Genomic DNA, 23,715 nt, shown 5'->3' on the forward strand with positions numbered 1-23,715 from the left:
AGGTGCAAAGGAACAGCAAAGAGGGAAACAGACACCATGGATACATTTGTTGATTCATCTTGGTATTACCTGAGATACACTGATCCTCATAACTCTGATAGGTAAGGCATCCAGGCAGCTTTCAGGCAGGACCATGGTCATATGGGTGTTCATGTAACCTGGACCTGTTTTACATAGCAGAAGTAGAAAGAAAAGAAAAAACAAGCAGCCAGATACTCTGGTAGTTCTACTGTCTGCTGGGTGCAGCAGGATGGGAGGCTGTCTGGGAACCCCTTTATGAGTTCCTGATTCTCTGCATGCTGACTGGCCGTACTCAAGTTAGAGTTGCCTTGGGAACTGTTTTGAACTATGGAATAAGGCTATCAGCCCCTAATGGGACATGAAAGGGCTGAGACTACACACGCAGCTGGTGATCCACAGGTTTTACTCCTTAAGTTGATTACTTCCTCTCCAGCAGTAGACTGTGGGCTTGGCTACACTGGAGTGTTGCAGCGCTGGTGGTGGCTTTACAGCGCTGCAACTCACTCACCGTCCACACTTGCAAGGCACATACAGCACTGTATCGCCCTGGCTACAGCGCTGGCTGTACTCCACGTCTGCCTGGGGAATAACGACTGCAGCGCTGGTGCTGCAGCGCTGGAGTGCCAGTGTAAACAGTGATTAATCTTACTACGCTGTAACTGACCTCCGGAATTTTCCCATAATGCTTTTAACTAAATAACTCTCTTTGTTTTGTTGTGAACTCCGGGCTCCCGGAGCTGCTTATCTAAAAAACAAACACAGCTACTGTTTGCTGTGAATGAGGCAGGCAGGGGGATGAATGTCCACAGCCTAGTGTTTGCTTGAGGAGAGAAAGCACGGCGGGGGGCGGAGTCTGTCAGAGCAGCTGCTTCTGGTCTGCAGGCTATTTGCATTTGAGTGAATGAGGGGTCGGGGAAGTGGTCGGAATTTGCAAGTCAGGGAGCATGAACGAGGAGGTGAGAGGAGCCGAGGGTTGCACTGATATCGCCTTGGGCAAACTTAAAAGAAAGGAAGGGATGTGAACTTGCAAGGCAGGGAGCTGACACACAGTGTCAGCTCCAAAAATCCACTCTCTCTCTCCCCCACGCTCCCTGTCACACTCCACCCCACCCCACCCCCCTCTTTTGAAAAGCACTTTGCAGCCACTTGAATGCTGGGATAGCTGCCCATAATGCACCACTCCCAACACCACTGCAAATGCTGCAAATGTGGCCACACTGCAGCGCTGGTAGCTGTCAGTGTGGCCACACTCCAGCGCTTTCCCTACACAGCTGTACGAAGACAGCTGTAACTCCCAGCGCTGCACACCTGCAAGTGTAACCAGACCCCAAGTCTCTTATGTATGTGGCCGTCAGGTGCTTTTCCATCAACTAAGGCAGAAACAGCCGGTGTAACTTCTGTAATGTGGACAAAGCCTTTAATTTTCTTTTTGTTGTTACTGGTGTGCTTACATTCTGCCACTATCTAAGAATATAGCTAACCGGCTTCTTCTGGGATTTATAGCAACGCATTCAGCTGGCAAGAGCTGATGGAGAAGGAAAGAAGTGAGAAATCAATCAATTTCCCCCAGAGACCGAAATTAAGAAAACCTCCAGTCTAGGTAGCCAGAGTCATGCTAATTTAGGTCCAAAGCTAAAATAAAGCATCATCATAGTGGCCTATTGCCATGTTACTACTTCAGTTAAATACAGTATTACAAAAGGAAACTCTAGATATGCTGTGCATTAGTGACTATAAAATAGGGCAGTGTGAGAGATAGACAAAGTTATTTATCTGTTTACTTACTCCATCTTCTATCATACTAGCAAAGCTGATTGTGTCCTGGAGGTTCTGTCAAACCCAGCATTAAAGCAGGCTGCGCAAAGACTGACTCAACAGTCCAAAATGTGTTTTCTATACACTGTCCAGATTAGATTGCTGTCTGCAGTTGCTGGACAGCCAGCCTGTGATTACTGCCTCTTGAATATTTTATGAGCTGTTCTGTAGGCAAAAGGCTAGCCATAAACTAGATAAGAAGTATCACTGTTTGGGTTACTAAGTCTTCACACAGATATATATAGGAAGTGTCTGATAGAATGGCTTCAGTGTGTCCAGCGAATTGTAGTATGTGATGATCCTATGATAGGTAAACCCTGCTGTTGGGATCTGTCTTGTTTTACATGTCAAGGTTTCTGATTTAGAATCTGACCTCCATGGGGTGGGGGAGAGAGACATTTTGTTGAAAATTGTTGCCTACTTTAACAAAAATAAAAAGGATCCTGGTCAGTGGGTCTTTTTTTAAGACAAACTCAATCATTAAAACTATTTACATGTTTGTTTTGGTTATATGCTTTTTATCTGACATGAGATACTAAGACAGCCACTTGCTTCTCTTGGTGGGGGAGGAAAAGGAGTTGACAAAGAGTTTTGATTATAAAGACTTGGGGATATGGAGAGGATTCCATTTATTGGTCCTAGTTGTCTTTCTGCTACAGCTGGTGCTTGTGCCCTGAGCACAGTCTCAGTGTGCATTGATATACCATTAAGTAACATCTTTGAAATAAATTAAATTATAGAAATAATATATTTTAAATAGAACTGGACCCAGAACAACATTCTGAACAGGATTCATAGCTCAAACTAAGGCCTTGACTACACAGGAACTTTTACTGGTTTAGTTAAACCAGTGCAAACCCCTGTGTAGACACACTAATTTCTCTTCAGCTTAAACGTGTTCTTAATGGACGTGAATTAAATCGAAATAAGCCTGATTGATACTGAAATAAGAGTGCCCACATAGCATTTTGCACAGGTTTAACTAAATCAGTTAAAATCATACCTTTAGGCCAGGTCTGTGCTATACAAAGTTTTATCAGCATAGCTGTGTCAGTCAGAGGTGTGAAAAAAACATATCACCCTAGCCAATGTAGCTATGATGTGACAAAAAAACCCAGTGTAGATGCAGCTGTGCCAAAAGTAGAGTGTTTCTGTCAGCAGAGCTAGTATCATTCCTGGAGGTGGTGTTACTATGCCAACAGAAAACTTCCTTCTGTCGGCATCTGCTGCATCTACACCAGGGGGCTAGGCTGATATAACTGTACACCCAACACATTTGTAGTTTAGATAAGACCTTAGTTAAACAACATATAGAGAAGCCCTTATTTTTATGGGTCATACACCAAATCTGGACACAATGAACTTAAGAAAAGCTCACATCTGCATTTTAAAACTTTGGGTTTGTGACTAGTTACATTATAGACATGTGCAGTCCTGATCCAGGGTTTTATTCCAGGCTCATCTCTAATTAAGGAAGCATAACTAATGTATAACAAATTAAAATCACAGTTCTGATACAAGCTGAGGTAGTCCAAGAGGTACATTTGCTAAAGAGTGGGGCTATAAAACATGCCTTGAAGATGCATAGTTACTTGAAGTGGTGTAAAGCAAAACAGTATCCTTAAAGTTTCAGTTTACGATGCCCCAAATGAATATTCGGAATATGCTTTTTAAACACTATAATAAATGTCATGCTGCCCTCTAATGGTGGCAACACAAACCTTCAATTTTAAATAAATAAATGAAATCATTCCAGTATTTTTAAAATTAGTTTATTGTTATATATTTTGGAGAATAATATATAGCCGTATATATACATTTTATATATTTTCCCCACAGAATATCAATTTGTAACCACAAAAGGCTAGAACAGATAACCACAACCCAGTTATGAAAGGTCCATAGAAATCGAGCACATATTTCCATAGCATTTTTTTAGTTTTTAGGTGGTACATGTGAACTGATAGTCATACATCTAAGATATTATATGCAAATTATATTCTAGTGGATCTTTCTCTATAGCTTTTAAAAATTCTCACACGGATTTTTGTAATTTAACCAAGTCAAATACTGTTTTTTAAAAATAAGAAATTAAGCCATTAGCAAAATTAATAGAATGTAGTTTAAGATGCACATGCAGCTCACTGTGAACATTTATTTCCAGTCAAGTCTTATTGGAGATGTTCCAGTAAAGCTGTTTTTTCCTTTTGCTTTATACTTAACGTATGCTTTCTGTTACTTTGTGTTTTAGGCCTTTTAATAAAGCCTTGGCCGACTACTGGATGCCTGTGGATTTGTACATTGGGGGAAAGGAGCATGCAGTTATGCATTTATACTATGCTAGATTCTTGAGCCATTTTTGCTATGATCAAAAGATGACCAAACACAAGTAAGTATTATTAGATTTCTATGAAAAAGAATTCAAGCATCAGTCTCAGACTGCATCTGACATCCACAGGCATCAATGAAATTTTATAAAGGTAGAAGAAGCAGAGGTACCAATATTATTTTCAATAGTATATTTTACATTTCATTCTCTGAGCCTGAATTTTCTTCCTCTTCAAGTTTAGCTAAGTGATCAGTTTCTTACAGTCTGTATTGCATTTGTTGTTTGTGTACATATATGTCTCATGAATATTTACTGGCTCAGGGCACTAGTAGTAAAATTTTGCCTTAGGCCCTCATCCTGCAGAGAATTACACTCGTTTAACTTTATGCACTGTGAGTAGAGCTATTAATTTGACCATGCTTAACTTTATGCACTGTGAGTAGTCTCATTAATTTAAATGTAACTATTCATTGTGGAGAGTTAAGCACTTGCATAAGTCTTTGCAAGATTGGGGCTAAAGGTATAAATAATTCCTGATAACGTAGTATTCTGCCTAAATCCTTTGGAAATGTTTTTTAAAAAAATCAAAGCAACTATTTTTACATGATAGCAATTTTAAATTGTATTTCCTTTAACCAGCAGATGGAGTCATCCCAACATTGTTCCTAGGGTGAAACCCTTTTGAGCAACGGGAGAAATTCAGTACTGATTTGCATTTGTTTCTAAGCACTGCCTTCTCCCCCAGATCCTTTCACAGGCTGAGCATTTCTGATTTTGGGCATTTCTCCATCCTTCTGTAGTCTCCCACTTAAATCAAATATGTTTCCTTTTTTTCTTTTTCCCCGTATATGGTAAAGTATTTTGTACTGCATCTTTGAGCCTCTCTCCATGTAAACAGAAATTGGAAATGCACATTCCTACATTTAACTTTTATCAACATGGCATCTGACCTGAACTAACTCTCTGTTATGAAAAGACAAGCGTTCCTTGAAAAATTACCTGCAGTTGGGACAGTTACCCAGGTTTTGTTGTTCTGATTATTTAGTTAACGTTCCCATATTTGGTAAAATATGGTAGTTATTTAAATGTCTGTTTTAAATTCAAGAGAAAGGCATAAGTATTGGGGAAGAAAATTAATTGTTTTATTTTTCACCTTTTTGTAATTTTTTTTAACTGTTTTAATTAATGGTCGGGAAGGGCTTGCTCTCCTGAAATAAGGAGCAAACACTCAGTTTATGAACTCTCATCTTATGATTACCTTGGAAAACAATTATTTTAGGATTGGATCACTTCTTTTTTAAGATGTTCTCTTGTTCTTATGATGGCAGAATCCAGTTGCAGCTTTTGCATCTTTAAGTGCCTTTAATTTATTGTAGGCAATTAAGCAATTGAGTTTGTCAGGTAGGTTATGAAATACCATTTGGAAAGTGCTCATAAAGACACTCAAAGTGTTACTCTGTTAAATTAGGTAGTTGTCAACACCATGGTTAATAGTAAGGGTTATGTAACTAACATTTAGAAGTTTCTAAGTTTACCCTTATCCCACATCTGCCTACTGTGGGATTCTTGTACCTTCCTCTGAGTTGACGAGTGCTGGCGACTGCCAGAAATAGGACACTGGACTCTGATCCACTATTGCAGCTCCTGTGTTCCTGTGCTGTGGGAACACTCAGAAGGAGGCCCTAGGTTTGTAAAAGAGAAGGCATTTGTTCAAACATGAATATTTGAGTGACAGAAAGACGGATGCAGAAAGTGACTGGTCAGATTGCTTTTTTCATAAATATTTTTCTCCCCCATTAAAGTTTCTCTTTAAAATATCCTTTGATTTTGCAGGTGACAGCTATTTCAGTTGTCAGTGTGACATTCTTCTTTCATTAAATAATTGTCTAATTGAGTTCAGCCTCTAAAGCTTACTGTAAAATGTGCTTTTGACAGCTATTTTCAACAGACAGGTTTCCTTTTCCTTTCATCCTCAGGGAGCCTTTTTATAAACTCTTGGTTCAAGGTCTTATCAAGAGTCAGACATATAAACTAACAACAACAAGCCAATATCTGAAGAGAGAGGAAATTGATCTCACTGGTAAGAGACCATATGGGACAACCAGCACAGGTGCATCCAGAAAAGTCAAGGGCTAGTTCAGTGAAAAAGGATATACAAGTCATAGTGCATGGAAAATTCATCAGTGAGGAGTGAATTCTTGTAAAAATTAAACCGGAGATTGACTTTTGTGTGTGTTCTGGACTCATATGCTTAATGCTGAATCCACATACAGAGAAAATACTACTCCAATTGCCTGTAACCATTACCAAACACAGTATTTCAGCTATATTTGTTTTTACTTAAGCCTGGTCTATGTCCAAAAATGACTAAAAGTGAGTATCTTAGGGAGGCCATTCATTAGCCCATGTGAAAGGCGTTGGTGGTCTCAATTCCATTCCTAGTAGACTGATGTCCACATTACAAAACCATTAGCACAGTCAACACCATTGTTGGCAATCTGAACAGATAGGATCTAGATAGAATGGGCATAGAATGAACTTCTCTCCAATGCTTACATGCGATCCTTGCAGAGCAGTTTAACATATGTTTGCTACTGGCTGTGCTATACTTGTACCTTGTATAAAAAACAGAGTTTGTGTGCAGTAGGGAAATCTGCACTGGTGTAGCTCTACACCAGTACAAACTCCCCATGTAGATGGATCCATTGTAAAGCAGTGCTTGCACTGATGTGATTTACCCTAGTGGAAACCTGCAGACTTGTTGTCTATAAACATCCAAAGATGGAATCGAGGTAAAATTTGCTCCAGTGCAAGTGGCATATTACACCAGTACAGCACATCTACACAGGAGGTTTGCATTGAGATAGCTACACTAATGCAAAAATCCTAATGCAATAGATTTAGCTTCCACAAGCGCTGGATTTAGCTTTACAAAACGGAAGAAAGACATTTTCTCCCCTGTGTGATGGAAACATTATAATGTTACTTCAGTAAAGTTATGAAAGTAAAAATGTTTTTTGTCTTACTCTCATAATTGTTTTTTTCTCTTTCAGTTATATGAGGCTATCAGAGAAGGGATTAGAAATAACCTAGCATTAAGTTCTGCTGCTCCAGATGTTTGTAGAACCAAATTAGTTATTATTGTATATGTTCTATATATTTAGGGACTGAACCAGTTCACATAAAAACCAAAGAGAAGCTGCAGGTTACATGGGAAAAAATGAGTAAATCCAAGCATAACGGGATAGATCCTGAGGAATTAGTAGAGCAGTATGGCATAGACACTATGCGACTGTACATCCTGTTTGCCGCCCCTCCAGAACAAGACATCTTGTGGGATGCAAAAAGTAAGTCAAGTTGTTTTGATTCTTTCCTTCTCTTGGTTTATTTCTGTTTGAAATACAGTTTGTTGTTTAGGATTTGGAGACTTGAATGTGAACAGCTGATGTAATGAGAAGATTACACTGGCTGTCTTTCTAAAACGGGACCTTTGTTGGGATAAAATATACTTTTGTTAGTTATGTATGTATTTAACATTAATAATAGGAACATAGGTGGACCTCTGGTCTCATATGGTGGGTCACATTCCTCTCTCTGAGAGTGACCAGTACCAGATGCTTCAGAGGACATTGCAGTCTTCCCTTGGTTAGTGGTTGGCTTAAGTCCTAAAGCATGAGGGTTTATATTACTTCTCAAAAATATTATCCTACCTCATATAATTATAGATGTTCTCAATATCTATAGAGATAGCTAATCCTTTTCTGAATCCTGGTAAGCTATTGGCTTCAATATCTGGTAGTAGTAAGTTCCACAAGTTAATCATGCCATGTTTTGAAAAAGTATTTCTTTTAATCATCTTTACATATGTTGCCTTCAGTTTCACTAATTGTTCTTCTGTTATGGGAACAGGTAAATAGGACCATCTGATTGACCTTTCTAGGAGTCATTAATTTCTGTTAATGGGTTCTTCAGAGTTTCACATATAATCAAAAATTAGATTAGGTCATTCTGTTCCAGGCTTCATATTGAAAAGAATATTTTACGTTGGGAAGGTTTCTACAGAACTGAAGAATCTTTTGTGTAAAGGGTGTTCCAACATGAGGCTACTGCAGGATCTGAAGCAATATTAAGGATGATGTTCCTATGTTAAAAGAATTTTGGAGTGGTTCTGTAATTTCTTCAGTAGTAATGATAGCCTCTGCCTCAGGCTTTTTATCAGAGGCTAGAAATAAGTGTTTAGATGTATGAACTTGCTGTAGTGCCATCTTGGCTGAGAAGAATCTTAAGTTTTTGCTCCTTGATAGTCTACTCAGGAAGATATAGGAAACTTTACATACAACTCTCTAAGACCTTGCATGGTCCCTTAGAATATATGCTAACAGTTTATGCTAAACTATCTGTTCAACCTTGTATTTAGCTGTGTCACTCTGAGTACCTTTCCTAGACCTGAGGAAGAGCTCTGTGTAGCTCAAAAGCTTGTCTCTCACTAGCAGAAGTTGGTCTAATAAAAGATATTACCTCACCCATTTTGTGTCTCTGATATCCTCTGACAGACACGGCTGCAACACCACTGCATACTACATCTCTGTAAGGCTGTTGAAAGCAAGGGTCTACAACAATATGGCCTCTTCACTGCATACTAGAATATTAGTCTTAGGCAGAAAAAAGCCTGCAGACATTTTCCATTATTATGAAGACATCCTGTACACTGTGGGAAATGGAAGCAGAGAGAAAAAAAAACTAAGCAACCTTTTATAAGTCTTTTCCTTCTGTTTTAGCTTATTTGAACTATGATCTTTGTAGTTCATGAAAATAGTGATGCCACAGAACTAGGCTAATGTCCAGTTTGTAAATTGAGAAAATTATCTTTAAGAAGCTAATTTTGCAAGACAGTGTTAATTAGGCTACAGACTTGTTTAGGAAGCACCTCTCTCCCTCTTTCCCTTACAAATCTCTTAAAAGCTAAGATCAGGTGTGTATAAAAAATAGCTCCTTTGATAATAATTTCTTTATAAATGGTGAGAGGGTGCAGAGCCCCAGTCTCTGAATCTCTCTTCTTACCAATGACTTAGAAAGCAGCTATTTTAAGATTAGATCACCTCCTCCTTTTTAATACAGTCTCTCTTGTTTTCATGATGGGAGAATCATAGAATCATAGAATTCAAGATCAGAAGGGACCATTATGATCATCTAGTCTGACCTCCTGCAAGATGCAAGCCACATAAGCTGATCCCCCCACTCCTTTAGCAAGCGACCCCTGCCCCATGCTTCGGAGGAAGGCGAAAAACCTCCAGGGCCACAGCCAATCTACCCTGGAGGAAAATTCCTTCCCGACCCCAAATATGGCGGTCAGCTGAACCCCGAGCATGCGGGCAAGACTCTCCAGCCATACCCTCTGGAAAAAGGTTAAGAATATCATATCATTGACCCATTGTACTATTTACCAGTGTGGCACTTAATTAACCTATTGACTAAGCCCGGTATCCTATCATACCATCTCCTCCATAAACTTATCTAGCTTAATCTTAAAGTCATGGAGGTCCTTCGCCCCCACTGTTTCCCTCGGTAGGCTGTTCCAGTATTGCACTCCCCTGATAGTTAGAAACCTTCGTCTAATTTCAAGCCTAAATTTCCTGACTGACAATTTATATCCGTTTGTCCTCGTGTCCACATTAGCACTGAGCTGAAATAATTCCTCTCCTTCCCTGGTATTTATCCCTCTGATATATTTAAAGAGTGCAATCATATCTCCTCTTATCCTTCTTTTGGTTAGGGAAAACAAACCTAGCTCCTCAAGTCTCCTTTCATACGACAGGCCTTCCATTCCTCGGATCATTCTAGTGGCCCTTCTTTGTACCTGTTCCAGTTTGAATTCATCCTTCTTAAACATGGGAGACCAAAACTGCACACAATACTCCAGATGAGGTCTCACCAACGCCTTATATAACGGGACTAGCACCTCCTTATCCCTACTAGAAATACCTCGCCTAATGCATCCCAAGACCGCATTAGCTTTTTTAACGGCCACATCACATTGCCTGCTCAAAGTCATCCTACGATCAACCAGGACTCCTAGGTCCTTCTCCTCCTCCGTTACTTGCAACTGGTGCGTCCCTAGCTTATAACTAAAATTCTTGTTAGTCATCCCTAAATGCATAACCTTACACTTCTCACTATTGAATTTCATCCTGTTACTAATACTCCAGTTTACAAGGTCATCCAAATCTCCCTGGAGTATATCCCGATCCTTTTCCGAATTGGCAATACCTCCCAACTTGGTGTCGTCCGCAAACTTTATCAGCCCACTCCTACTCTTGGTTCCCAGATCAGCAATAAATAGATTGAATAAAATCGGACCCAAAACCGAACCTTGAGGAACTCCACTGGTAACCCCCCTCCAACTCGACAGTTCCCCCTTCAATACTACCCTCTGCAGTCTCCCCTTTAACCAGCTCCTTATCCACCTCTGGATTTTCATTTCAATCCCCATCTTTTCCAATTTAACCAGTAATTCCTTATGCGGTACCATATCAAACGCCTTACTGAAATCCAGATATATTAGATCCACTGCATTTCCCTTGTCTAAAAAATCTGTTACTTTCTCAAAGAAGGAGATCAGGTTGGTTTGGCACGATCTACCTTTCGTAAATCCATGCTGTAAACTATCCCAGTTGCCATCGGCCTCCTGCTCCGTAACCACTCTCTCTTTTAAAATTTTTTCCATGACTTTGCATACTACAGATGTTAAACTAACAGGCCTGTAGTTACCCGGGTCACTTTTTTTCCCCTTCTTGAATATAGGAACTACATTAGCTAATCTCCAGTCAAACGGTACAATCCCCGAATTTAGAGATTTATTAAAAATCATCGCTAACGGGCTAGCAATATCACTCGCTAATTCCCTTAATATTCTAGGATGAAGATTATCCGGGCCCCCCGATTTACTTCCGTTAAGCTGTTCAAGTTTGGCTTCCACCTCCGATACCGTAATGTCTACCCCCATATCCTCATTCCTATCGGTCCCTCTATCACTATTCCTTAGCCCTTCATTAGCCTCATTAAAGACCGAGGCAAAATATTCATTCAGATATTGTGCCATTCCAAGATTATCCCTAATCTCCACTCCGTTCAAAGTTTTGGAGCTTTAAGCTGCTTTAATTTATCGTAGATAGTTATGGAACACAGCTTGTCAAACAGACTCTGAATGCCATTTGAAAGATACTGATAAAGACACTTACATTGTATGCTGTTGAGTTACATAATTGATGAAACTAGGGTAAATAATGGATCCTACAAACACACAAAACATGTACAAGTGTCTGTCTAGTTTCACCCCTTAAATGTGACTTGCTTATGCCTTTTCTAAATGAACGCGCAGCCCCAATCCCATCTTAATTTTAATTTCTGTTTTATGTCTGTCTTGCTTCATAATAGTTGGTGTGCAAAGGAAAATGCATGCATTTTAAAGCAACTTTCTTGTCACACAGGACTTCAGTAAAACATCTAACTACATTGTTTTGAAAAATAAATGTTTTAAAATGATTTCTTCTACCTCTTCGTTCTTTGTTTGATCGACATCATCTTATAGTGCAGCTATACCAACTACAGTTCAGGTTGGTCTGTATCATTACCATTTTTATTCACCATGTACCAATCTACCACATTTCTAACAACAAACATTTGGGGGTGGAGTTGATAACATTTTTTATGTTAGATTCCTATTACGATCCTTTCCTGAAAGCATAAGACTGAGAGTCAGTAGGTTCTATTCCTGCCTCTCGTGGATTCTCCTGCCCTTGCTAACATTTAGTAGTGCCTTACTCTGTGAGTAATCTTATTGAAATCAGGCTCTAAGTGAGTCATCCAGTTGTTGTTGGGTTTTTTTGTTGTTGTTGTTTTTTTGAAAATGAGAATAATGAAACTTTATCCCCTTTTTGTAAGTGCTATGCAATCCTTGGATAAAAGGTGTTATTTTGCAAAGTATTATTACAGTTTGGTGGTTATATTATACACACATTCTTTCATAAGTACAAGCACAGATATCTTATACAATGCTAGGAGCAAAGCATTTTGCCACTCAGACAAATCTCTCGTCAAATACAGAGTAGTGTAAAGAAAGATGTTTTTTGAGAATCACCTCTTGTTGAGGTAATATTGGGAAAACAGTAAAGAAACAGTTAACAAATTTTCAAAAAGAAAATGGGAAGGAAAGATAATGAAAACAGTTTAATAAGCCTTCTGTAAACACTGGCTAAGGCCTGTCTTCTCCTTACAGTAACAAAATGTACATTCATCCTGATGGAGCCACACTGGTAAACATAGCATTGGCTTATTTTTGGCAAAAAACTGTGCAATATTATGTAATAACACTGGGTCAGATACTTGGCCTCATTAAAGCTGCTTTACACTTTTCCAATGATGTAAAACAGCCTTAAATCTATTGTAACCAGCCACTTGGGGATCACCTCAGGATAGGGAATCCCCAGGTGGTGTAGCAGCTCTTATGCCACCCTCTCATCCCTCACCACTTCCCTCCTCCTTCCCTCCCCTCCACTGCTCTCAAGTATAGATGTGTGGCCTGAGCACTGTTGTACTCAAACAGTCCCCAGTTAGAGGAGCAGCCTCAGAGGCTGAGACAATTTAAGAGTCTGGACTGGTGACCTCAAGGATTAGAGAGGACATAAAGGTGGCTTATAGCCACCCTTTGCATTCCCTGCTCCCCAAGCTGAGCTGGGTGCTAAATAGATGATCCCAAGTAATCAGGCCCTTCGTCTTTCATTACCATGGCAGCCACTATATATTGATATGTCAGTATATATACATGTGTATATATGTAATTTCTGTCATCAATATAGAGCAAAGTTTTTAAAAGGAAAATCTCCATTTAGGAGTTTGTCCCATCTTTCTTGCAGATGAAAGCATATAAAAAAAGACTATTTTCCTGAGTAGTTGACAGGTCATCTGTGGTTATTCTTACATTAGCTTGATAGTGGATTGTATTATACAGTTAGGAAAATACACTGAAATGCTACTTAGAAAATATTCTTGATTTCCAATAGTGTTCATTTGTCTTCATTAAAGCAACCTAACAATTTTTAAAATGTATTTTCAATTACACTGAGGTTTTTCTTGCAACATGTAATTTCCCCTTCAATGTTCAGTGGTATGGAACTCTGTGGTACAATTTTCTGTTTCTTTTTGATGTGTTGGCTTCATTCATTACAACTCAAGTCTTCCTCTTTCTGAAATCTGTCATTAAACTCAGCTGATGCTGTCCCTGGTGTACGAAGATGGCAGTCACGCCTTTGGTCCCTAGTAACCAAACTTATAGAAGCCAGGACTTCCAGCACTGTGCCCAATCCTCAGCTGTTGAACAAGAAGGAGAAGGTTGAAGCCAAAAAGATCTGGGAGCAGAAGAACCTTGTGGTCTCTGAGGTTAAAAGGAACTCTTAACTATTTTGAAAATGACTAGATAGATAGCAAGTGTTGTTATATCATGCACCAGCAGTATGCCTTACTTCTGAAGTTTGTCTTCAGATTATTCCATCATAAACTATTTTAATTGGGAAACTTTCTCTGCGTAAGCTGGGGGAGAGTGGGAGTCCATAATTACAAGTGACTTCACTTACCTGAAACCACATGGGGCATTATTCTTCTGTAGATAATTGAGGTCTGGATAAGCACGGTTTTTCATAATTTAATTTATTACAGGAATATCACCTCCGCAGATTGCATATGGTGTGCGTCTGTGTGTGTGTGTGTGTGTGTATATATCACAATATACAATATCACACACACACACACACACACATATATATATATGTATGTGTGTGTGTGTGTGAAATTGTTTTGAGAGAAAGGTAATACTTAGTCCTGTCACAAGTGCAGGGGACTGGACTAGATGACATTTCGAGGTCCCTTCCAGTTCTATGATTCTATGTGTATGTACATTGCAATTTGCAGCTGATTGTTAATGTTTTTTTTTCTAAAAAGCAAAATGCTCAGTATATGGAAATTGTAAGTAACTAATGAAAGTGAACATTTTTTGTATAACTAGGTAACAAGTTACTTCACAAAAGATTACTTGTTTAATGCTGCAATCTCTCGGCTGATGGGCCTCACTAATGTACTCTCTGTAAGTATGACATCTAAAAGAGTTTATGCAACAACCTCTTTTTCAATCTCTGAACATACAACTGTACAGCCAAAATAGAAGCATCTTGAGCCTTTGTCTATCTTATACCATATTTTAAATATTTACTACCATTATTACAACTATTGCTTTTATGGCCCCATAAACTTGCATCATACATCAATTCAAATGAAGTGCACACTAGTATCAGGTGTATTATATATTGCCATGAATAGCGTAAAGAGGAATCTGACTAACATTAAAGCTTTTTAACTAAGTGGGTTATTTAATTTTAATATCTTCCATTCCATTTGTGGACCTATGCAGAGATACATACATAGAAAGGATCCAAACCACCTGATAGTTTTGTTGTTTACATCTGTGTCCAGTAATTTCAAAGGAAGCCCCTTTAAGTTCTTTATTCAGTTTTGTTTTAAATTAGAAGTTAGTCTTTTTAAAGAAATTAGTTACTATAATCATTCCAATAAAAAAAAAAAGAAATATTGTTACTACTGACGGGCAAAATCACAAATCCCTTGCATTCCTCTGAGATCACTTTCAGCACTAGAGCTTTTTGACATTAAGAAAGCCTGGAAATTCTCTTTTTTTATAAAATAACTTTAATTTGGCACTCCTAGTTTGGACCATCATACTGCAGATCAGCCAAGTGGTGATAGGTCAAATATAATAACTGTTTCCTTTATTATTGTGCTATACTTGATTGAGGAATTAATTCTGTTTAATTTTACAGTGACCTAAATTAGAGGTCAAATTAAACATTGATATTTTTCATCTTTGATTGCAATTAATTGTAATTAGACTTTAACTTGTGATTCTAAGGCAGTTGTTGGTTAAATTACAACACTTAACACAAGTCCCCCTAAGACATATGCAAATACTGTATTGAAATAGCAAAAATCCTAGAGACTACAGAGTTCATGGGGTTGAAAATGTGAGGTTTTTTCTCCAGATCAGAGATTCATATCACTTCAGACAAACATCCAAATACTTGAACGCAGCTCTAAATTCTGTGGTCAAGAAATAAGGGTGGGTATCTTTCAAGCACAAGTTTCCTTGTAACATTTTAGTACTTCCTCTTTCAATCCCAGCTGAAACCAGGAAGTGTGGAGATGTGTGAAAATTAAAATTTGAGAAAAAAACGAAGTACTAAACTTAGTCAAGCCTTAGACAAAGATGAAGAATTAAATATACATAGAAACTGAACTATCCTCATCTTTGGAGATGGTTCCTCCAGCTCAGAGTGGAAGCATTCTGGCAGGGCAGAATAGGGGAAAGCTTGCATAGCTTCCACCTACGTTCTACCTTTTCTAGAGATAAATTATAAACAGGGGAATTCAGTTTCATATGCTGTTGGTCTGGCACCTTTCACAAGAACTTATAAAGAACTGTTACAAAAACAACAAAGACTTGAACCACAAAATATTTTCCTATGTTTTTCACTCTCATGTTTTTTTAGATCTCTTTAACTCTACACCAACTTTATCTAGATCAGACCAGGATCCTATTCTAATGAGCCCTATCTCAGTAAACCACATGCCATGCTTACATTCCTGGTCTGGCTTAATATTCTGACATGGGTTTTTTTTAAATGAATTGTGAACGTATTGGGCACTGCACTTCTGGAGGTGTGTGGGAAAAACACCTTCCAGTACCCAGAATACTCTTCAAGGCCCCAATCCTACAAAGGCTTCCATATGAGCAGACCCCCTACGCCCACAGGGTCCAGTCACACTGATCTTTCTTCAGGGCCAAGTTTGTAGCCTTTTTATAAGAGTGCTGGTGCCTGAGCTCTGTGTAAGGGTCCTCTGTGCACAGCTCTTTCCAGTGGTGCACTTTGGAAGCAAGAATTTGGAATGGTTTCCATTTTCATCCTCCATGCCTTTTTTAAGCTTCTCATTCATTGTAAAATGGGACTTTTTCTGGACTTAGGCATTGATTTATGTTTTTATTATTTCATTCTCTCCATTACAAACTGCGTTTTTATAGGAATATTTATACTTACAATTCCTGTTTCTTTTTCTTCCCCTTTTCCATAGCATGCCTCTCAACCTCTCATTCTCCACAGTGCAGAATTTGAAGATGCTTTGGCTGCTCTTTGTATTATGGTTGCACCTATGGCCCCACACATAGCCTCAGAGCTATGGAAAGGTATTTACATAAAATGCTTTTTATTACTCCTGCAGAAAAAATAAGGTTGGGGAAATAATTTCCAAGGAAGTTACATAATAATAACAAGATAAGTTTGCAAGAAGCATCTTAAAAACAATGCACCTCCTAGGCACTTAATAGCCCACAGATCAAGACCTGTCCTCTCCTCAGTCAGTCACCATAACCCCCAAACATACAACTTTCCCATCCCAGGGAGTCAGGTTTAGTAATGTCCTCATGACTGTCATTCCCCCTCATCCATATAATTCCTACACTAACCTGAGTCTTACAGATTGATCACTCTGCACTTTCAGCTTTCATGATTTATATATATGGTCACATTGTAGTTTTTCTGTGGGGGTGATGTGATGGGTGAGGAAAAGGTTACGTTTCTTTGGGTGAGAGGAAAAAGGATCTGCCACACCCAGAAGGGCTTGTACAGGCTGTCATGGAGGGAAAAGCTGACAGCTGGGCCTGGGGAAGGAAACAGACCTTTTAAAAGAAGGCTTTGTACCATAGGAGTGGTCCCTACTCTCTGTGATGAGTTTGAGCTAAGAGGACTCCTGTCTACAGGGCTATGTGTCAAGCAGCATGAAGGGTTGTGGATTCATAGTACTACTGTTGTAGCATTCCCTGGACAACTAGGGACATGCTGATGTGAGTTAACTCCTTTAGGGGACTTGAGATAAAACCTTGCTTAAGACTTACATCAGCTGCGTAGGGTACGTCTACACTATCCGCCGGATTGGCAGGTAGCGATCAATCTATCGGGGATCAATTTATTGCGTGTAGTGTAGATGCGATAAATCGATCCCCAATCGCTCTCCCGTTGACTGCTGAACTCCAGCTCGGCAAGAGGCGGAAGCAAAGTCAACAGGGGAGCGGCAGCTGTTGATCCCGCGCTGTGAGGACATGAAGTAAGTGATTCTAAGTCAATCTAAGATGCGTCGACTTCAGCTACACTATTATAGCTGAAGATGCGTATCTTAGATCAATCCTCCCACCCACCAGTGTAGACCAGGCCCTAATATCTAAACCCCTAAGTTGGCCAAACTTTACAACCCTGCTAGGGTTGCCATCAGTAGGGTGAGGAATGTACATACCAGAATTCAGAAGTCAGCAGCAATCATGTTAATGATTTGTTGATAGAAATGCCAAGATATATGTGAGAAAATGGGAATATATTCCCTTTTAAAGTTGGCCATGATGGACTGTGTTACCTTGGGCATTGCATTTTATGAAGCAACATTCAGAAGCAAAGATCTTCATGCTGTAGTTGTTTGACTCAGCAGAGCAACTACAATAGATCCTCAAGAGTTAAGAACTCAGGAATGGAGGTTGCTCATAACTCTGAAATGTTCGTAACTCTGAACAAAACGTTAGGGTTGTTCTTTCAAAAGTTTACAACTGAACATTGACTTAATACAGTTTTGAAACTTTGCTATGCAGAAAAAAAATGCTGCTTTTAACCATCTTAATTTAAATGAAACAAGAACAGAAACTATTTCCTTACCTTGTCAAACCTTTTTTTAAACTCTCTCTCTATATTTTTAGTAGTTTACATTTAACACAGTATTGTGCTGTATTCGCTTTTTTTTTTGTTTTTTTTTGGTCTCTGTTGCTGCTTGATTATGTACTTCCGGTTTCAAATGAGGTGTGTGGTTGACTGGTCAGTCTGTAACTCTGGTGTTCACAGCTCGGAGGTGCTACTGTAAATAGCTTATTTTTCAGAGCCACGTATAGCATTGGAATACTAACGGCTAGAGAAAAGGATTCTTGAGGAGAAATATTAATTTTAGTTGATGGTTTACAGGTAACAGATATTGGGAATATTTGTTTATGTGGAAGTTTTTTCTTGCCTGTAAACCATCAACCAAAATTCGTTTTTCTCTTTGTTTGCACAGAAATTACTATAATTGCCACAATCTGATCTTCCAACTGCTTGGAGTTTTTATTACATCTGCATACAGTGCCCCTAGCATAATGGGGGCGGGAACACTAACTGAGGCCTTTAGGCACTGCTGAAATACAAATAATATTAATGAATAGAGAATTATGAAATATGTTTGGTAAAATGACAAAAACTACCAACATGTCTTGGCTCAGATCTCTCTCTGGTCTAACATAGGACCTGAGCCTGCAAAATACGGAATGCCCTTAGTTCTCATTTAAAGTCTTTGGGAGTTGTGGATACTCAGCATTTTTCAGGATCTGGCCTATATGTGATATGAGAATACAGAGCAAGAACACTAATTAATGGACTTGTGCTCTCTTCTCTTGCTACATGTATTTGAAGATGCAGTTGTGTTGTCCAGAGACTCCACCTCGTGCACAAATGAGGTTAGCCTACAACTACAAAAACAGTTTGTTTAGATTGCTAAAGTTAGAAGCGTATGGATTGAACATGAGAAGCTTTCTGTATCATCCTGATCATCATTACATTCTATAGTTAAGCTATTTTATCACAAGAGAGATCAAGTGTGTGTTACTGTTGTCTGCTTTATATAGTATAAAAATTTTGTTGCTTGGAGAGGATCCAACATTTGTCATTACTCAGTCAAGACATCTGTGAAAAGTATCCACCTAGAGCCAAGTTATTCAATAACAGGGAAGCAGGTTAATGTTCTCAAACATATGAGTCTGCATTCCTGATCTTCTAACCCTTGGTAATCAGGAATTTAGGCATGTTCTTCAATCCCATTGTATACAGAGGTACATTCTTGGATTATTTCAAGAACTATAGCTTTAAGATTTTAAAGACAGTCACACTGTGTCACTTGTATATGAGCATAATTTGTAAAGTTATAAGTGATTTGTGTCGACTGTACCTTTTACCTGATATTTGTACACCTTATCATTACAGTTATAATCAGACCTACTGGAAAATATGTGTTTAATATGATTTTGGACTTGACAGTTAAACAATCTTGTCTCTGTTTTTAAAAAGATAAAAAACATTAAAATTAAGATTTTTAAATCCTCCACTTAATTTCTGTCTGTGCTTGAGTTCTCCATCTGTAAAATAGAGGTAATTCTCTCTGTGCCTTGGTTTCACATCTGTAAAATAGGGATGTTAGTATTTCCTTTCTCCACTCTTTCTGTCTCCTGTATTTTGCTTGTATTCTCTTCAAGGCATGGTCTGTGTCTCTTACTTTGTGTTTGTACAGTACCTACCACAGCTGAGCCCCAATCTTAGTTGGAAGTGCTACAGTACTAGAAATAATAATAAAGCTATATATTTGCTATCTAAATTTTGGCCCTAAAATATCTGATACAGTCCCATTAATTTACTTTTTGTTTCTTTCAGTAATGAATTTAAGTAGAATTTTCTTTCTAAAGATGGAATCAGACAAGTCTTACTAATTAAATAGATATTTTTCCTGTAGGCTAAGAACAACATTGAACAGGAAAACGGATTCTTCTGTTTACCCTGCATCATGTTATACCCCTTCTTTATTTGAACTATCCATGAGAAGAAAGGATTTTGCTGTGTTAATAGTATTTTGTAACTGGGGAGTGTTTATTGGGTAATTAAATATACCTAGCATTTAATGCATTACAGCCTTTAAAAAAGAGAGAGAGAGCACAGTTTGAGTGTTTTGCATATTACTTTGCAGTTTAAATAAGCCACCTTCTAGACTGTATTACATTTTAGTAGCATAATCTCATTAATCTTTTCAGCTGCTTCTCATCACTGACTATGGGTAAGCTTGGCAAAATCACTTTTTATATATAATTTTAACAGATATTGATTATTTTTAAGCATTTTTTTCTATTTTTGTCTATTTAAATTTTCACAGTTGCAGGAAGTTATGGGGGTCAGACAATAATTATTTAATGACAGTAGACATAGAGTTTCCAAACATTAAAGCCTTATAAAGTTATAACTTTGTCAATATCAGACATCAAAATATACAAAGTAAATATGCTTAAATCAATAATCCACTAATAATTTCTCTAGCAGCATTTTTCTTTCTTTACCTATCTGTAAATTTCTATCATTGATGCAAATTATTTTTTGTCTGGGTATACCAGGGTTAGGCAACCTATGGCACGTGTGCCGAAGGCGGCACGCAAGCTGATTTTCAGTGGCACTCACACTGCCTGGGTCCTGGGCCCTGGCCACTGGTCCGGGGGCTCTGCATTTTAATTTAATTTTAAATTAAGCTTCTTAAATATTTTAAAAACCTTATTTGCTTTACATACAACAATAGTTTAGTTATATATTATAAACTTATGGAAAGAGACCTTCTAAAAATGTTTAAATGTATTACCGGCACGCAAAACCTTAAATTCGAGTGAATAAATGAAGACTTGGCACAACACTTCTGAAAGGTTGCCAACACCTGGGGTATACAGTGGAATTGATGTTTTCCAACATTTACCAATAAAAAAATTAATTCTTCCAAGCCTATGGGCAAGAATGAAGTGTGTAAGAAGATATTGCAACAGACAAATTCTGCTTTAAACTAACATCACTTTTGTATTTCATTAGCACCAAGACTCCCCAATCAGGGCCCCATTGTGTTTGGCACTGTATACACACATCATGAAAAGACAGTCCCTGCCCCCAAAGCTCTTACAATCTAAAGTACATGACAAAAGACAACAGGAAAAAACAACAAACGGGCAGGGAGAGCACAAGCTAACATGGAAACAGTTGTGAATAGTGTGATGAGACCATCAGCTGCCTAGCTGTTATCAAGGGTTTTTTGGCATCACAATAGAGATGATTTATAATTTAGCTTTTAGTCCACCACCTTCCAGTTCTTATGGTCCAATGACAAAGCACTCAAAATCAGCACTCTGGATTTAATGCCACAGAATCCCTCTGGTGTAATATTTAGCCTTGTATTATAACCCTTCTTTTTTATAGATTATAATGCACAAGAAAGGAACATTTTTGTAAAATAGAATCAAAACCCAATCATTTCTGCACATCAGTGATTGAAAACTGCTTCATTTGTTTGGTTTATATGTGACCATTTTGTTTATATATTTCAAGCAGAACTTTGGATAAGCAGAGAAATCTACTTAGGCCTGAGCAGTACATTTTTCCAGTTTGAGTATAGGGAAAGGCTGTTTGAATGCTATCTGATAAATGTAGTACCTTTCAGCAGTTGAACAATAATAACTGAGTAGTTACGGTACTTTGATATTTTTGTATCTTACTTTTTTGGGAAGTGGCCCTTTCTCCAGCTTAGGGCAGGAACTGTTTCCAGTGTCTTTGTGTCAGCTTAATTCTATTACGCAGTATACACTACGCTATAGTTTAACCAAAAAAAACCCCAAACCAACAACAGTTAATATAGCCTCTCAGAGTGGGAAGAGTTCATCAGGCTGACATACATTTTGGCAGTCTGTGAACACTAACAGGATGAGGAAATCTATTTCCTTCCTGAAACCTTGTATCTGAGGAATATACGTGCACCACTGCTAAATTTGAGACTCTTTGTGTGTGTTTGTGCTTACCCAGTATTTTCTCATCCAGGCAAGGATGTGTAGCTGCTCGTTTTGAGAAGTTTCATTTGTGCTAGACCTACTTCTGTCATGAAAAGGTGAAAGTGCCATGTGATATGTGTTAAACAAGCATGGTCACTTCATCCATTTTTCATGATTTATTGAAATTTAGCATAATTACTGGTATTTATGATGCTATAATTGTCTTGGCAACAAATTAACAGTCATTACAATAGTCTCATTCCTGAAATCCTGATTCAGTTTTAACTCAGTCCTTGCTCAGGGAAAACCTCCACTGGCTGCTGTCTGAGTTTTATCTGAAGAATAAGGGCTAAATAAAAATTCTGTTAAAGTTACTAAAAGGACAGGTAATTTTGCTTTGTCCTTGCACAAACCGCATATTTACCATTGATATATTTGGTCTTCATCTGAACTATGCTCCTTTTAGAGCTTTCTCACCAGATTTTGACCCTTTATTAACGCCCTGGAAGAGTCTCAGAGTACAGGACACCGTTCCACCCCACACAGAGAGAGTAGACTGGAGTAGAGTTGTAGTGCTGGAGCAGAGGATTCCTGAGTCATTTATCCTGTGCAGGAAAGAATGACTCAGGATGGCCTAGGACAATGTACCTTACAAGCTAGGTCAATAATAGTAACTGTGCAAAGCTAGTTTAAGTGCCATGTGTGAAATGTGTTTTGTTTAGCGATACACTTGTATTTTCATGGCTCACAAAACCCAAAGGCCTTTGAGTGCATTATCAAAGTCCCCACAAAAATCTAAAAGCAGAAATTTCAATAAGCAACATGACCAAATATCAAAAGAACCCTTATCCAGTATAAAAACTTGCCACCAGTTTCTTGTCAAATAAAGAATAATTCTTCTGTATGAATTGAGAAGGAAAAACCATGGTCAGCCTTGTTCAGAAGGATGCAGTTGGAGTAAACTAAATGGGAGAACATTCCAAAACTCTGGCTCTAGAAATCTAGGCCTGCATCCCATAAAGTTGTTTGATGTTAATGGATTCCTGCTGTGAGACATACAAAATGATCCCCCATGGGATTGTATTCAGCTAAGTGTAAGTTTAGCCTTGGATACCCACTTGTGTGATACTAGTAACATTGCACAACTTTCCTCCCAGCTGTTTGGAAACAGCTATGGTAGTATTGACTTAATTGCTCTGCTGTTGCAAAGCATAGCACATGTACTCTGCAGACATATACCTCCTGTACTGCCAAACGTGCATCCTGATATTCCTCTGTTTTGATTTTATTTAATGGGAAGGTCCATTTAAAACCCCAGTACAGAAATATACCAAGAGCATAGTAGAGTGATGACAGTATACTTGGAATTGATTGCAGAGGCAAATAGAATACTAATCAAACATGAAAATCTCCTAACTATTGTAAATGTCTGTATAGAGCTGCTTGAGAACACTTCATTTGTCTGTGTGATGGTATTTTTACTCAGTGCAGACTCTCATTGTTTTGTCTCTGCCAAACCCAGAGATTGCTAAAATACCCCTTGAATAACAAATACTTGCACCACATTCATATAGGATCATTCTGCACTGCCCCTTTCTAATATTTCCGTATCTCTGCCTAAAACCCTTGCCTTAAACTCTGGTCTCAGCCACTTCAAATCCCTCCACTGGCTTCCTCTCACCTCCCTCGTCACATTCAGTCACCCCTCTTCCTTGCCTTCACAGCGCTACCATCTGCCTACCTGTGCAAACGTCTTTTGACTTTTCCTTCTCCCCCATCCCAGGCTACATGCCTCGTTGCCCTCTTT

At 38.5% G+C, this 23,715-nt stretch overlaps 1 protein-coding gene across 3 annotated transcripts in view; it reads left to right on the plus strand.

Moving 5' to 3' along the window:
• Positions 1-23,715, plus strand: part of LARS2 (leucyl-tRNA synthetase 2, mitochondrial) — a 114,125-nt gene that overhangs the window by 72,843 nt on the left and 17,567 nt on the right. For 2 of the 3 annotated variants that reach the window (XM_045002995.1, XM_045002994.1), the window contains exons 13-19: positions 3-101; positions 4,088-4,225; positions 6,142-6,245; positions 7,330-7,512; positions 13,431-13,600; positions 14,223-14,300; positions 16,355-16,466. In XM_045002995.1, the coding sequence (XP_044858930.1) occupies positions 3-101; positions 4,088-4,225; positions 6,142-6,245; positions 7,330-7,512; positions 13,431-13,600; positions 14,223-14,300; positions 16,355-16,466 (884 nt within the window). Of the gene's footprint in view, positions 1-2; positions 102-4,087; positions 4,226-6,141; positions 6,246-7,329; positions 7,513-13,430; positions 13,601-14,222; positions 14,301-16,354; positions 16,467-18,762; positions 18,807-23,715 lie in introns of all 3 variants that reach the window. The other variant, XM_045002996.1, reaches the window with a different exon arrangement.

Source organism: Mauremys mutica, chromosome 2 (assembly GCF_020497125.1).
Source record: "Mauremys mutica isolate MM-2020 ecotype Southern chromosome 2, ASM2049712v1, whole genome shotgun sequence".
NCBI lineage: Eukaryota > Metazoa > Chordata > Testudines > Geoemydidae > Mauremys > Mauremys mutica.